This window comes from Papio anubis, chromosome 11 (assembly GCF_008728515.1).
Source record: "Papio anubis isolate 15944 chromosome 11, Panubis1.0, whole genome shotgun sequence".
NCBI classification, from domain to species: Eukaryota; Metazoa; Chordata; class Mammalia; order Primates; family Cercopithecidae; genus Papio; species Papio anubis.
Window position 1 is genome coordinate 982,049 of NC_044986.1, and position 16,295 is coordinate 998,343.

Sequence of the window (16,295 nt, forward strand, 5' to 3'; positions counted from 1 at the left end):
ACCCCATAGCTGGGCAGGGAGCAGGGTAACCACTCCCCCTGAAGCCCCTTTTGGCTCTCACCCCTCCCTCCTAGCCAAAGGTGGTGCTGCAGGGACTTGTGGCTTGGCGGGAATCAGATGACCTGGTCTCCTATCTCACACTCAAATACCTAAGTGAATGAAAGCTGTGAGTACTGTTGTAACAAGGGCTCCAGGGCAGGAGAGAGGCAGGTGCCTGAGCATGAGCATTCTGTCACGTGGCTTGGCAGGAACCTGCGGAAAGAAGTGAAAGCGAGACCACATGCTCACAGTGTCCTTTCTGTTAATACGGCTGAAATCTTCCACAGCCTCAGGAGAGGAACACGGACTTGTCTAAGGAAAACAACAGGCTGCCGAGAAATCAGCCCTAAGGGTAACACTGAACCTGGCGCTCTTCCGGCCACCACACAGGAGGCGACGCCTGGGAAAGAAGAATGCGCGGCTCCTGTCTGAAGACGTCTCTGTTAGTCCAGCCACCTGGTGTCACTTGTATCTGCGAACATTTCCTGATTCTTCATATTTTGTGTTAAAAAATGTATTTTGTGGCTGTGCCGCTGGCGGGCCAAGTGACAGGTTTCCAGCGAGGGCCGCCCATCGATGGTCTTTGTTCAAGGCTAATCCCAATTTTAGCTTCAACACTTCATCCTGCAGCTCTTTGGCCTTGTGGGAGACAAGGAGGGGGAGACGTTAGAAAGGCTGGCAGGACTTAGGGCGTCCATATGTCTCTGGCTCAGATTCCACGTGGGGCCCAGGCCGTGTGGGAGTGAGCAGAGCCAGCCCCGCTCCCCTGGGGCCCCTGCAAGCCACATCATGGCATGGTCTCCCCTGCAATGAGGCCCGGCAGCCTATTTCCAGCCAGCTCCCAGGCCTTCCACCTCATGAGGACACCACCCTCTGCAGGCACACACGTGGCCACTCATCCTGGTGTCCCCACAGCCCCACCCAGGTGTCCTGTGCAGACGCAGGTCAATGGATGAACAGAGACTCGGCATCATCCTGTGGACAAAGGGAAGGCTGGTGCCACACCCTGGGCAGTGTGTTGGAAAGCATCACCACAGCCATGACCACACCTGAAAGCCATAACTGCCCTGGGAAGCAGTTGGGGCCACAGTTGCCACCTCCGCCCCACAGACACAGAAGCCATGGATCAGGGATTCCTACAGAAGGAACTTGCCAAGCCTGAAACCAGAGGCAGGCTTTCTGTTCCAAACCCCATGGTCCATGGCCAATCCCCTGGGCAGAATAAGGTGAGGCTGAGAAAGGCACTGCAGGGGGGCCTCAGGTGGAGAAACTGAGGAGGGGCTCTTCCTGTTCCTGCCCCTCCAGCCCTCTGCAGAATCCCAACTTCCCCACTCCAAGCACAGGAGCCCTGGGCTACCCGGCTTTCCTCTCCCTCCCCAGCTTGCCTCACTGGGGGCACAGGTTGGATACGATCTCCAGTGCAGGTCCCGGGAGACCCCTGCAGCCTCCCCCCCAATACAGACAAATCACAACAGGTCCCTGGAGAGCACTGCACCCCGCCCCCCATACAGCCGTAATGACAGCAGGTCCCCAGAGACCCCTGCAGCTTTCCCCCCACCCCATACAGCCATAATCACAGCAGGTCCCCAGAGACCCCTGCAGCTTCCTCCCACCCCATACAGCCATAATCACAGCAGGTCCCCAGAGACCCCTGCAGCTTCCCCCCACCCCATACAGCCATAATCACAGCAGGTCCCCAGAGACCCCTGCAGCCTCCCCCTCCATATCACAATTGTGGCCTAGAGCAGCACTCACGGCTTCTGGCTCTGTGACTTGGTCAATATTACTTGTCACTGACCCAGTAAATAGTCATTGATAACGTTTTTCACTTCCCATAGAAACCTGTATTCCCTGTAGGATTCATAACTGCCTCCTTTAAAAATGTTTACTTTGTTTTCTATATCTGTCATTATATCCTCTCAAACTGTAAAACCTCTCTCAACATCCTCCTCCACTGGCCAAGTCCTCAGACTGACCTGGTCTCCCTGGGGAGACCCCCGACAGGCTCCTCTCACAGCAGCGGGTGGCCAGGGGCTTCTGGGTCAGCTCCCTTTCCTCCAGAACTCTTACCTTCCTCTCTCAGCATCTACTCCCTTGTTTTGATAGAACAAGTTCTACAGTGGCTTCTGGAGAAAGACTCTCTAGATGGGAAGCAGCATTTTGAGTCCTTGCATGTCTGAAAACGTCTTATTGTGTGCTGGCCCCTGACCCTGCACTCGTAGGACCAAATCCCAGTGCCTGCTGAGGGCAGTGCCATCACCGAGACCAGCTCCCTCCCAGTGCCTGGTTCTGTGTGGGCCTGTCTCCCCGCCCTCCCTGGAATCTCGGGGGGTCTGTCCTGCTCTGGTTCAGGATGCTGAGCCATGGTGCCGGCACGTGTGGGCCCTTCTGGCAGGAAGTACACTGGTTCCTTCGGGAAGAGCCCTCCTGCACCCTCTCCCTCCATCTGCTCTCGCCTCTCCTGCTGGAACCTGCCAGATGCTTTGCTCTGCTTGGGTCGTCCTCTAACTTCCTTTCCTCTTGTCTCATCCCTGTTTCCCATCTCCCCTTCCTGGGGAATTTATGCATCTACTAATTTAATTTTTAAAAATTTTTGCCACATTTTAAACTTTGCTTTGGGAGTTCTGGGTGATCTGAGTGTTCACTTTCTAAAACAGCCGCTGGGTTTCATGGCAGCAGCCTTGTCTGTTCCCGTGGGGGGATTTTAATTCTGGCTTGTCATGTTTAAGTGTCCCCTAATGTCCGCATCCGTCTGAAGCTCACTCCCAGCCAGCTAGCTTTGGCCTCTCCCTCACCTTGGGGCTTCCCTCAGTAGTTGAGCAACCACTCATGACTGAGGCCCTGGAGCGAGGCTGAGATTGGGGTGTTGGTGGAGAGCTGCTGGCTGCTCAGTGCAGGCCGGGGCTGTCTGGGGGACACCCAGGTGGCTTCTGTCTTGGTTGGTTGATATCTCAGACAGCACCACGGAGCTGGCTGGCCCTCCTGGTCGGTTGTGCACCTGATCTTCTGCAGGCCTCTTTAGGTCATACGTGGCCGCTGTCACCACCACGGTGCCTGGTTGGTCAGCTTCTCTAGAGGCAGCCCTGTCTCCTGCTGGGTAGGCTGGAGGAGTCAGTGGGCTGGGCGGAGTAGGGAAGCAGGCCCAGGGCCCTATCAAGACCTGTACAGACTCCACTTCATTTTTCTTTTTTTTTTTTTGGAAACAAGAGTTTCGCTCTTGTTGCCCAGGCTGGAGTGCAATGGTGCCATCTCAGCTTACTGCAACCTCTGCCTCCCAGGTTCAAGTGATTCTCCTGCCTTTGCCTCCCGAGTAGCTGGGATTACAGGCGGCGCCAACGTGCCCAACTAATTGTTTGTATTTTTAGTAGAGACGGGGTTTCACCATGTTGGCCAGGCTGGTCTCGAACTCCTGACCTCAGGTGATCCACCCACCTCAGCCTGCTAAAGTGCTGGGACTGCAGGCCTGCGCCACCGCGCCCCAGCCTCCGCTTCCAATCCCTCTGTGGTTGGTTTTGTCTTCCTGTGCTCTGGGGCTGCATCACCTTGCATCTTTGCTGGCATTTTGTTCGGCAGGCCCTTCACGTTGCACCACTAGGGGGCTTCCTTCATGCAAAATCGCCCGGGCCTCCGTGTGTGAGGACAGGGCTCGCCTGCCAGCCTCCAGACGACAGCAACTTAGACCAGGTGGAGCAGTGTGTCTGAGAGGACAGCACCCGCACCAGAGACAGACTACTGCACACTGGCTCTGCAGCCCTGGCCCACGGCCTCCACCTGCACCCGCACCAGGGACAGACTACTGCACACTGGCTCTGCAGCCCTGGCCCATGACCTCCACCTGAGGGCTGAGGTGGCTGCCCCTGCTCTGGCCATCATGTTTGCATTCCAGCCAGGAAGGGAGAGGACAAAGCTCAGGAAGTCCACGCTCATCTGCTCACATCCTGCCGGCCGGAATAGAGCTACAGGCCCACGTCTGGCTGCAAGGGAGGTAGAGAAATGTGGCCATTTGTGGGGCAGCCTGTGCCCAGCTGAGACGTGAGGCTCTATTATTACAGGAAAGACCATGGGGAGCCTCCTGACAAGAGGGCAGGCTCCTCTCCGTTTTCTCGTCCTGAGGAGCGAAGGTCGTTTTTGCTCCCTCTCCTGTCATTCTGGTGGCTTCTGGGCAGAGTGGAGACAAGTCTATGTGCAGAACGGGCCGTGTTGACCTGCAAGGGCCACGTCTGGTCTGTTGGCTGGTTTGTTTTCAGCATCTCTTTTTCATCCCTCTAGGCTTTCTTCTCTCTCTCCCCTGACCCGTCCATCCTGGCCCTCTAATCAAACGCAAGCTCCTGGCTCATAGGCTGGACTCCAGCCCCACCTACTTCCCCCATTTGGCATCCCCTTCTCCCACAGGCCAGGCTCCAGGGCGCACGGGGTGGTGGGGGGTGCTCCCGACGCACACCATGTCACCGAGGACTCCTCACTAGCGCTACGCCATGCACGGCACTGCGCAGAGGCCTTGAAGGAAACACGAGGGGCCGGGGAAGAAGCCAGCAGAACGAGACTCTCTGCTTCTAGAGGCATAGTGTGAACTTAGATGGTTGTCTGCCTGGAACATGCCAACTGTCTCAGGCACGTGCGTGCCCGCCTCCATACAGGCTGGCGGGCTGCACAGCCACGGAGCCAGGACTGGTCTCTAATGCTGCTGCAGGGTTTGCTCAGGCCCTACCTGGGGGCCCCAGCTCTAAGGAAAGTCACACTCTTCCGGCAAAGCCCGAGGCTTCACCTGCAGGGAGGGCCAGCATGATCCTCTCGCCAGGATTATACAAATAGGTTCCCTACTGAGTCTAAAGAACACAGCACTTTCTTTTTTGCTAGTGGGCCTGTGTAGACAGCAGAAAAAGGGAGGGTCATTTGAAATGGACTGAGCCTACAGGAGATCCAGGTGCTCAGAAGGCAAATTTCAGAAAAAACTATAATTAAGATTGTTTCCTAAAAATGAGGCCATCAGGTGGCACAGACGCCTGCCACACTGTTCTGGACTGTCTCAGAGGGTCCCTTCTCCCTTGCCCTGCCCACCCACCTGGTCCTCTGTGAGAGGCAGTGGGACAGAGGAGAAGGATGGCTGGAGCTTATGGACAGCCAACACCACCTGTCTCAACACAGTTCACCTCCAGGGCTAGGATCAGCTGCTTCCCAACTCATTCTTGGGAGTTTTAAAACCCCTTCCTCTGGCTCTCCCAGCCAGGACTGAAACGAAGGGAACCGCCCCATGGGCATCCCCAGGGCTCAAGCGCTGCAGGAGCCTGTCATGGAAAGTTAGCGGGTGTTCATGTCCCTGTCTCCTGGGCAGGGTGACACAGCACATCCCTCCCTGCATCTTGGCAGTAACTTGGAGTTGGCACATGACAGGAGCCAGTGCTGGTGACCTGAACCCTTCATCAAGAACTTCACGTGAATTTTTTTTAATCACAGAAAAACACGAGACAAGTATTAAAGCACAACGTGAATTTGTGGCAATTCATGTCCCCAAGAAGACAGTGCAGCATTTGGACCTTGGCTTTGCATTCAGACATACCCAGGTTGGATGGAAAGCTCCACCATTCACAGTGTCACCGTGGGGCCAGTTACGGCACTTCTGTGAGTCTTATTTTCTGACCTGTGAAATGGGTGGCAGTGCCTTCCTCCTAAGGTGGCATGAAAGTCAATGAAGAGACAGGCGTGGCCTGGGGTAGGCATTTGAGATCAACTGCCACAGTGTCCTTCTGGCTCATTCTCTTTTGCCTCACGGCCCCCCTCCTCTGCGTGTAACCAGGGCAGGGGAGCACAGGAGAACCGTGGGGGACACAAGAGCCAGCTCTCAGGTTTCAGATTTCTAAGCAGACTTTAAAAAACCAGGACTTGATTTTTTTAGAGCAGCCTTCATCCCACACCGGAGTGGTACACCTGATGCACGCACATGGACATAGTTTCCACCACCCAGAGTCCACAGTCGACACGCGGGCTCACGTGTGGGGTGGCACAGTCCGTGGGGCTTAGACAGACGCATCACCACGTGGATCCAACAATACAGCATCACGGAGAGTAGTTTTACTGCCCTAAAACCCTTTGTGTTCTGCTGATTCACCCCTCAGTATCCTACTACCCCCACCCGGTCACCACGATCCCTTCACCATCTGCATCTGTGTATGGCCTTTTCATGCTGGCGTGTCAGCTCCCCTGTGTCTTCTCATTGCTGATGGCTCGTTTCCCTCCAGTGCTAAGCAATGTTCCGCTGTCTGGATGTTCCAGTTTATCCAGTCACCTGCGGAAGGACATCTTGGGTGCCTCCAAGTTTTGGCAATTATGAAAAAAGCTGCTATCTCTATGTGCAGGTTTTGGTGTAGACGTAAGTTTTCATTTCCTTTGGGTAAACACCAAGGAGTGTGATTACTGGATTGTAAGAGAGTGTGATTTATTTTGTAAGAAACTGTCAAACTGTCTTCCAAAGTGGATGCACCATTTTATATTCCCAGCAATTAATGAGCATTCCTGTTGCTCCACATCCTCACCAGCATTTGGTGGTGAGTGTTTTGGATTTTTTGTGTGGTGAATCTCCTTGTCTTAACTTGCATTTCTGATGACACACAACGTGAAGCTTCTTTTCACATGCTGATCTGCCATCCATGCATCTTCTTTGATGAGGTGTCTCTGCAGATTCTTGGCCCATTTTTTAATTGGCTTGTTTGCTCCTTTTTGTTGAGTTTTTCAGAGTTCTCGGTATATTTTAGATAACAGTCCTCTATCGGGTGTATCTTTTCCAAATATTGTCTCCCAGTCTGTGGCCTGTCTTATCCTCTTGGCAGTGTCTTACATAGAACAGAAGTTTTTGATTTTAATGAAACCCGGCGTATCAATTATTTCTGTCACGGATCTTGCTTTGGTGTTGTATTTAAACATCATCACCATACCCAAGGTCACTTAGGTTTTCTCCTATGTTATCTTGTAAAAGTTGTACAGTAACACATTCTACGTTTAGGTCTATGATCCATTTTGAATTAATTTTTGTGAAGGGTGTGAGGTCTATGTCTAAATTCTTTTTTGTTTTTGGCAGTTGTTCCAGTACCATCTGTTGAAGACTATGCTTTCTCCACTGAGTTGCTTTTGTTCCTCTGTCAAATCAGTTAACTATATTTGTGTGGGTCTATTTTGGGGCTCTCTATTCTATTTGTCTATTCTTTGGACAATATCACACTGCTATTGTAGCTCTAGAGTCTTCAAGTTGGAGGGTGTCAGTCCTCTGACTTGCTTTTCCATCAGTACTGTGTTGGATATTCTACGTCTCATCCTCTCCATCTATGCTTTAGAAACAGTTTGTCAATATCCACAAAACAATTTGCTAAGATGATGATTGGGAATGCATATGAAACCTAAAGTTAGGAAGAACTGACTACCAACAATACTGAGTCTTCCTGTCCATGAACATGGACTATCTGTCCATTTATTTAGTTATTTATTTCATTGTTTTGTACTTTTCCTCACATGGATTTTGTATACATTTTGTTAGATTTTTTTACTTAGTACCTTTTTTTGGTGCTAATTTAAATGTTACATTTTTAATCTTAAATTCCACTTGTTAATTGCTGGTTCATAGGAAGGTGACTGACTTATGTATATTAACCTTGTATCCTGTAACCTTTTCTATAATCACTTATTAGTTCCAGGAAATTTTTGTCAATTCTTTGGGATTTCCTCCATATATAATCATGTCATCTGAGAACAAAGACAGTTTTATTTCTTGTTTCCCAGTCTGTATACCTTTTATTTCCTTCTCTTGTCTTTTTTTTTTTTTTTTTTTTTTTTGAGATGGAGTCTCACTCTGTCGCCCAGGCTGGAGTGCAGTGGCCGGATCTCAGCTCACTGCAAGCTCTGCTTCCCGGGTTTACGCCATTCTCCTGCCTCAGCCTCTTGAGTAGCTGGGACTACAGGCGCCCGCCACCTTGCCCGGCTAGTTTTTTGTATTTTTTAGTAGAGATGGGGGTTTCACCATGTTAGCCAGGGTGGTCTCGATCTCCTGACCTCGTGATCCGCCTGTCTTGGCCTCCCAAAGTGCTGGGATTACAGGCTTGAGCCACCGCACCCGGCCTTGCCTTCTTGAACTAGCTAAGAATTCCAGCATGAGACTGAAAAGCAGTAGTGAGAGGGAATACATTTGCCTTGCTCCTGATCTTAGTGGAAAAGCTTCTAGTTTCTCGCCATTAAGAATAATGTTAGCTGTGGGTCTTTTCTGGATGTTCTTTAACAAGTTGAGGAAGTTCCCAGCTTATCCTAGTTTGCTGAGAGTTTTCATCATGATAGGTGTTATATTTTGTCAGATGCTTTTTCTGCATCTATTGATAAAACCACCTGATTTTTCTTGTTTAGCTTACTGATGTGATGAATTGCATTAACTGATTTTTGAATGTTGGACTAGGGTGTGTGATTGCTTTTATATATTGCTGGATTTGATTTCTGAATGTTGATAATTTTTGCATCTATGTTCATGAGTGATACTGGTCTATAGTTTTCCTTTCTTGTAATATCTTTGTATGGTTTTGGTATTAGAGTAATGCTGGCCTCAGAGAATGAGTTAAAATGTTTTCTCTCTGTTTCTATCTTCTGGAAGAGATTATACAGAATTGGTATAGTTTCTTCCTTAAACCTTAAATGTCTGATAGAATTCACCAGTGAACCCATCTGGGCCTGTGATTTCTGTTTTGGAAGGTAATTAATTATTGATTAAATTCCTGTAAATGATACAAGCATATTCAAATTGTTTATTTCTTTTTTTTTTTTTTTTTTTTTTTTGAGCGGAGTCTCGCTCTGTAGCCCAGGCCGGAGTGCAGTGGCCGGATCTCAGCTCACTGCAAGCTCCGCCTCCCGGGTTCCCGCCATTCTCTGGCCTCAGCCTCCCGAGTAGCTGGGACTACAGGCGCCCGCCACCTCGCCCGGCTAGTTTTTTGTATTTCTTAGTAGAGACGGGGTTTCACCGTGTTAGCCAGGATGGTCTCGATCTCCTGACCTCGTGATCCGCCCGTCTCGGCCTCCCAAAGTGCTGGGATTACAGGCTTGAGCCACCGCGCCCGGCCAAATTGTTTATTTCTTCTGTAAGTTTTGGCAGACGTTGTCTTTCAAGGGATTCCTGTATTTCACTAAATGTAACAAATCTGTGGCTAGAGTTGTTCATAATACCAAATCGACTTTTGTGTCCATAACGTGAAGTGATGGGTTGAGACACAGATGTTCTGAAGCCCTAAGAGGCAAGGTTTGGGTGTCCAAGGACAAGGTCATACTCATAAACGACAGATTCAGAGAGAATAAGAGTTTATCTAAAGGCAGATATGAACTCCCTGGGCTGAGAGGAAGAGAGTCTCAGATGAGGGGTCCGGGTCAGGCTGGGTGGGGTCTCCACGAAGTGGCTCCACATCCTGCCCTCACACCTCGTTTCTCCCATCTCTGGCTCTAGGAGAGAAGGAAACAGTGGAAATGGTGGGAATGGAGCCTGCAGATGGGGTGTGGGGACAGGAAGGCCAGGGCTGCTTCCTTCCCCGTGACAGTGCTGCTTGCTCTGGGGGCAGCCCGGATGCAGCCCGCACCAGCCTGACCTGTGTTCGGGCATGGTACACTGACCTGAAAGACGCCACCAGCCAGGGGCCTTGGGTAGCCCGAGAAGACAGGCCAGTGTTCTTATGGCTGTAAGAAGGGTGGGGACACGGGTATCCAGGTTCACTGCCAGGGAGGGCAGCTGTGTCCTTCTATAGCTGGCTGGGCTGGCCATGGAGCAATTCGGGTAGCAAAGCACTTTCCTTCACTCCTGTGTGTCTCCCATGGCCCAGGACACTCCAAGTACCAGGAAGTGGGCCTCAGCGTATGCTGAGTCAATAAACACCATTGGCAGTGGCTGAGAGGATGTTCACATTCTAAACATACAGGAGACACTTCTGTGAGCAGTTCTGGTCAGCAGGCTCCTGGTCAGGAGGCCTTGGATCCCCATGAATACTGGCCTCCCGACATAGACACTGAGCCTGTCAGCCATGGTCCAGGTGGCCTCAGCCAGGCCCCTCTCTGCAGTGGCACCCCTCATGGCCCAGCCCTGGGCCCAGAGCCTGGTTCAGCTGGGTGCAAAACCTCCAGCAAGGACCCCACAGACATGTGCAGAGGACGGGTTCCTGGTCCCTGTCAGCACGCCACCACTCCTGTCATCAGATGCCCAGTGCTGAGATGCCAAGGTCCGTCTGCCATGTGGCCTGGCACATTTGAGGGCTCAGCCCCTCAGCTGAAATGTTTTCCTTCTCACGTGACCAACTGTAATTCTGGGAATTTTCATACCCTGATAAGACACATTCCACACAGTCCCATGGTTTTAGAGAGCGCATGCTCTGAAGAGGCACAATGAGTTCCCTTCATTTTTAACAAAACAATGTTTTAGGCTGGGCGCAGTGGCCCAGCACTTTGGGAGGCCAAGGCAGGTGGATCACTTGAGACCAGGAGTACGAGACAAGGCTGGCCACCATAGCAAAGCCCCATCTCTATTAAAAATACAAAAATTAGCCTGGTGTGGTGGCGTACATACACTCGTAATCCCAGCTACTCAGGAGGCTGAGGCAGGAGAATCTCTTGAACCTGGGAGGCGGAGGCTGCAGTGAGCTGAGATTGTGCCACCGCACTCCAGCCTGGGTGACAGAACAAGACTCCATCTCAAAAAAATAAAAAACAAACAAAACAAAACAAAACAAAAACCCCACAATTTTTAAACAGAACCAAGAAATCCTTACAATTTCCAGATCCTCGGCAGCCTTCCTCATCTCCTCCAGTGGGGCTGGGCCATGGAATCTTCGCTCATGCATTTGGTGGATGTGCTGTTTTATCTTCTTTTCTAAATCTCCCACCTGGAGGGTACTGAGAAACAAAGGGCAATGAGGGAAATGACTTGACACATTTACTTTCATCCTAGCAACTCCCACCATAACCAGGGAGAAAGCGTGTTCCTTTCTTCCCAGACCAAACAGCGGTCCTGAGGCTCCCGCACAGCAGGGCCAGTTACTGTGGAGCTACCCTGGGCCTCCCTGGCACCCACTCTCCTCCAGACTCATGCCTGGGGCCTGGGCTGCCTCTCCCATCCCTTCTTCAGTAGTTCAGAAGCTGCCAGAACACACACTATTCTTATTTAAAAACCTCACATTGATTTAAGATATGACACATTTAGGATACTGCACACTGCGCCACATGAAGGGAAAAGCAGGTTTTTGTTCTCACATGGAATACACGGTTTTCCTAAATCCTTAAATAGATGAACAGAAAAGTGTATTCAGTTATGATTTTAAACATGTTTTCTCTGTTACTATTGGGGCTCAGGGGCTTGGGGTTCCTTTAATTTTAAAGACAATGACTCAGGGTGGTAGAAAGAGCCAGGGATCTGCTGCAGGTGAGCTGTGGGGTGGCGAGGTCCACTCCAGTCTGCATGAGTGTGGGGCCCCAGGGTGTGGGCATGGATGTAAGTGTGGGCGTGGAGGTAGATGCAAGTGTGGGTGTGGTGTGGGTGTGGGTGCGGGTGCGGGTGCACGTACTGCTGTGAATACAATGGCACACACTCTCACTGGGCCTCCTCGAAGACCCTCTCTCTCCCAGCAGCAGGGTTTGTGCTGGTTTTGCTTTGCTTTTCAGAATAACTATGGAAGAGACAGCATGATGCCCTCTGGAGTCCTACAGAACAGAGCCCCCAGGTCAGGGCACGCTCTGTGTCAGTGTGTCAGACTCCAGCTCTCACTGGGCCCCAGGGTGATGGGGGGTTAGCGGGCCACTGTGGTCTGCTGTGGGCTTTTTAAAGGCCAAAGATGGCAGGTAAACTCCTTGGAGGATGTAAGAGAACATTCAAATGTTTGAGACGAAATGGTTTTAGTCTAAGCCATTTTCACAAGGCTGGGGAGTTAATCCAACCTAGTTGGCCGTGCAGATTTTCCCCAAATACTCTCAGTCTCCAAGAGGAACAAATTCTGCAGGAACAGAGCATGCCCTCTGTCACCCACATCTCATCCCACCTCGCCCTTCCTCCAGGCTTGTTACACCACAGCCGGGGTCCAGGGTATGGTAAACTGAGTAGGGAGCCCCCTGGCAGACGGAGGCTGAGCAGCAGCAGGGCCAGGGGCCAGGCCCGGGGCCTTCCCTTCCAAGCTCAGGCCCCACGGTCTCTTCTGCTCTGGCCTCTGAGTCCACTGAGGCACCTTCAGTGAGAGCCACAGCGAGCCTGGTGCAGGACAGAAGAGAGCGGCCAGGAAAGTATGGGGACACCGGAGAGCAGTGCTCATGCCCCAGGGTCTCCAGTGGTGTCCCTGAGGCCACCCTCGGCTTCCCAGCACGCCTGGGAGGTGTGAGGCAGGGGCCCAACTGAAGAGTCAGCATGAAATGCCTGGACAAGAAGGCGTGTCCACACTGAGGTTCCGTGTCAGCTTGGTCCTCATGCATGGCTCAGAGGAGGTGCAGACAACTAGGGAGCCCAGTGATCATCCCCAAGACGCAGCCACTAACCCAGCTATAGAAGCTGTGACCGCGGAAAATGAAAGGAATGCTGCTGTGAGGTGAGAGGGGTGAACCCCGGACCCCCGAGCTGCTGTGAGGTGAGAGGGGTGAGCCCCTGGGAACCCTGGGCCGCTGCTGTCACCCTCCCAGCGAAGCCCCTCCCCTCCCCTCAAGGCCCAGACAGGGACCCACCCAGGGACCAGCCTCCAGCTTCTGTCCTTGCCTTGTGTCCTGACTCTGCTCTGTCCAGCAGTTGCTGCGGACTGTGTCCTGCCCCGTGAACTTGTCGAGCCACTCAGTGCTCCTCAGCCCCATTTGCTCCATCCATCCCTATTCCCCGCTGCCAAGCGCAAGTCTCTGAGCCCCTACCCTTCCCCTCACATTGGTTCCAGGTGAGCATCAGGCTTCCCAAATATCCCTCCCCGCTCTCCTGAACTCCAGGCCCCTATGTGGCCCGCCAACGATGCCTGATGGGGCTGTGGTTGCCTGCCTCTCCCGGGGACGACAACCTGCCCAGCAGCCTGGCCACCCCCTGGCCAGGGACTCAAAATCAAAATGTCTCAAGTGCTTCCCAACACAGCTTCTCGATTCTGGCTGTTTCCTCCACCGCATGGTGGCTACCTTGCCTGGGTCCCCTTCACCTGGGTCAACGCCTGGCCTCACCGCCTCACCCAACACCCCATGAGGGGAAGGGCTGAGCGGCCCTGAGGGTCAGGTCTAAGGAAGCTGGGGTGGGAAGGAGTGAGATCAGAACTCAGCATGAGAAGACCGAGGGAGGCAGAGGGGGTGCGGTGGGGAGGGCATGGCAGGGACTGCAGCGGGTGGGTCTCGGATTGCGTTTCCCCTTAGTGCCCACAGCAGCACCCACTACAGAGGGCTCGGCAGCACTCTGTATCCTGGTGACCTACAGGAACCATGGCTGGGCGACGGCAGTTCCCTGAGGGCAAGGACCCCATCTTTCAAGCTTACCTGGCTCTCCCTGGAGCCCACCACAGCCTGGAGCCCACCACAGCCTGGAGCCCACCACAGCCTGGAGGTTCAGGGCTCCTCAGTACATGCTCATGAAATAAACAACAGCAGCTGCCCGTGGGTGGCTGGCTGAGCCCTGGAAGGACTGAGCCCCTGTCGCAGTTACCAACCTCATTTCTTGACTTGCTCGTGGCGATTTCTTTTTGCTTGGTTTCATTTTTCTAAGTGGATTCAGTAGCACTTTCCCGTTATCTATCAGATCTGTGGCAGAGGAAATCTTTGATGCCACCTAGGAAAACGCAATGAGATCATTTCTGGAATCCCAGTAAATGCTGTTTTCCCACAAAGCTAACCTGCCAGGTGTGTTAGACTCGTTCCTCGTCATGAAGAGGTGGGTCCGAGGTCGCCCCGGGTAATGGTCTCTGTGTAACGCGGTCATCCCCCCAGGTCTTGGCTAGCTCTCGTGCCCTGCTGGGATCTTGGTTTGGACATCTTTTTGGGGCCTCCCTGACAGCAAAGGCTGGGGTAGGAGGCAAAGATGCAGAGTGAGGGGAACCTGGGGTTGCTCAGAAGGCTGCCCTGCATGCCCTTTTGCCCCCCACACCAGGTTTGCTGCAGTGGCTGGCTTCCTACAGGCGTCCTGAGATGGCCCCTCTCCACAGGGGCCCCAGATCTGTTTCTCCAGCTTCAGTGCCAGAGCCTGGGAGGCCTGGGGGGACCCGACACTCGCTGTGATGTACACCCTAGGCAGGAGGAGGTCAGGACCCCAAGGGCGGTGTGACCAATGCTGCTCGCTGCTGCCTCCAGTGGACACACCTGAGAGCCATGCTGACCCCTCCGGACCTCAGGGAGCTTTGGGCCTGTGTGGGTGCCTGCAGTGTGCAGTGTGCACGTGTGTGTCTGTTGTGTTCCCTGGGACTGTCAGAAACCGTAGGATGACAAAAACAGGTAGGAGGGAACCCTGGCAACAGGGTGGGAGAGAAGAACTTCCAACCAGGGGCTACTGCAACGTGGAGACTTGTAGGATCCGTTTAGCATTTACCGAGATGATGTCTGGAACTCTTCTGCCGTTCTCTCCTCTAAATGAATTTCTAGGCCTGGGCCCTTGTCTGGCCATTAGCTTAACCCTAGTACATGCCTGACACTTAAAAAGTATTTGGCAACCAGAAAGGGTGGAAAGATGGGAGGCAGGGAGGACCAGGGACCACCCACCAACCTTTCCCTATCCCTCCCACCCCACCATAAAGCAAGGCACAGGCTGCAGACACAGCAGAGGAAACTCTTGGCTGACTGAGAGCTGGGACACTTTCAGGTGATCAGGATTCTCCCAAAGATTCTTCCAACAGAAAGAAAAGAACAAATGCTAAATCCTGGCCGGGCACAGTGGCTCACGCCTGTAACGCCAGCACTTTGGGAGGCTGGGGTGGGCGGACTGCTTGAGGTCAGGAGTTCAAAACCAGCCTGGCCAACATGGTGAAACCCCGCCTCTACTAAAAACACAAAAAATTAGCCAGATGTGGTGGTGCATGCCTGTAGTCCTAGCTACTCAGGAGGTTGAGGCAGGAAAATCGCTTGAACCTGGGAGGCAGAGGTTGCAGTAAGCCAAGATTGCGCCACTGCACTCCAGCCTGTCTCAAAAATAAATAAATAAACAAATGCTAAATTCAGTGGGTGTTTTTTTCTTTTAAAATCAGACATTTAATTTTATTTTAAAAGATATTAAAAGTATGTATTTGGAGGGAAGCCCACCCATCCGCACTTTACTCCTACTCTAAAATATAGAGAAGGAAGACTTTTTCAAACATCCAGATCTCGAGTGAGCAAGCAAAGAAGCAAATATAAACATGAACACACAGGCGAAGTCTACAACAGGCTGCCGCTTTGGTGGCATGCAATGGGCTTTGCGCCAGGGTTTATCTGTTGAGTGTCAAACATGCAATTGATCTGAAGCCCAAAATATGGGCTCGAGTCATGGCTGGTTTCAGAGCGACATGAAGAGAAGTGCTTTTTACAAAGCAGGTGACGCCCCAGGCTTTACCCAGCCACAGGGTTTAGCTCTGCAGCCCTTTCTTCAGCTGCAGCCTCAAGGCTCCCACCCCATCGAATGTACTCGGGTGTGACCTCACAGTGACGGATCGGCAAAAGCACATGCAGGGCAGGGGGGCACACCCCAGGACCAGGCTGCAAAGCCAGTGGCCATGATACCCCAGGCCCACCCGGCCCAGCCCAGCCCAGCCCGTGGGTGCCACTGGCCAATGGGATCCACCCAGCAGCGGCCGCCTGGGGCTGTGGCGCCCTCTTGTGTCCTCCTGCCCAGCTGCAGGGAGCTGGGAGGCGGGAGCTTGGGAGCTTGTGCCCCCGGGCCGATGCATGGAACCACTTCCCTGTTACGGACATGGAAATCAGAGTTTTATTTATTTATGCTGGTCTCTCCAACAATACTGAAATACACAGATACACATCTGTGTATATACATGCTTATATGATTGCTTTTATTTCTAAAACATGGACTCCTAAATGTGTTCAAAGAAGAACACGTTCTTAACCTGAAAAGATGCAGTCCGAGCAGCTGGTGGCAGCAGCCTCCATGCCCTATCCAACGCTCCACCACCCCGGCTCCTTCCCACGCTGCTCCACCACCCCGGCTCCTTCCCGGCTGCCTCCACCACGGCTCCTTCCCGCTGCTCCCACCACCCGGCTCCCTTCCACTACTCCACCCGCTCCTTCCACCCTCCACACACTACTCCAACCCCCCTCCCTCCCTCCCCACACTG

General features: G+C 52.6%; 1 protein-coding gene across 4 annotated transcripts in view; it reads right to left on the bottom strand.

The window, feature by feature from the left end:
* Window positions 1-281: 281 nt before the first annotated feature.
* The window catches only part of LRRC27 (leucine rich repeat containing 27), a 49,810-nt gene continuing 33,796 nt past the window's right edge, over window positions 282-16,295 (bottom strand). For 3 of the 4 annotated variants that reach the window (XM_009215661.3, XM_009215660.3, XM_009215663.4), the window contains 3 exons: window positions 13,692-13,810; window positions 10,812-10,935; window positions 282-678 (listed from right to left, as the gene is read on the bottom strand). In XM_009215661.3, the coding sequence (XP_009213925.2) occupies window positions 502-678; window positions 10,812-10,935; window positions 13,692-13,810 (420 nt within the window). In that variant the 3' untranslated portion in view covers window positions 282-501. Of the gene's footprint in view, window positions 679-9,343; window positions 9,499-10,811; window positions 10,936-13,691; window positions 13,811-16,295 lie in introns of those variants that run through there. The other variant, XM_009215662.3, reaches the window with a different exon arrangement.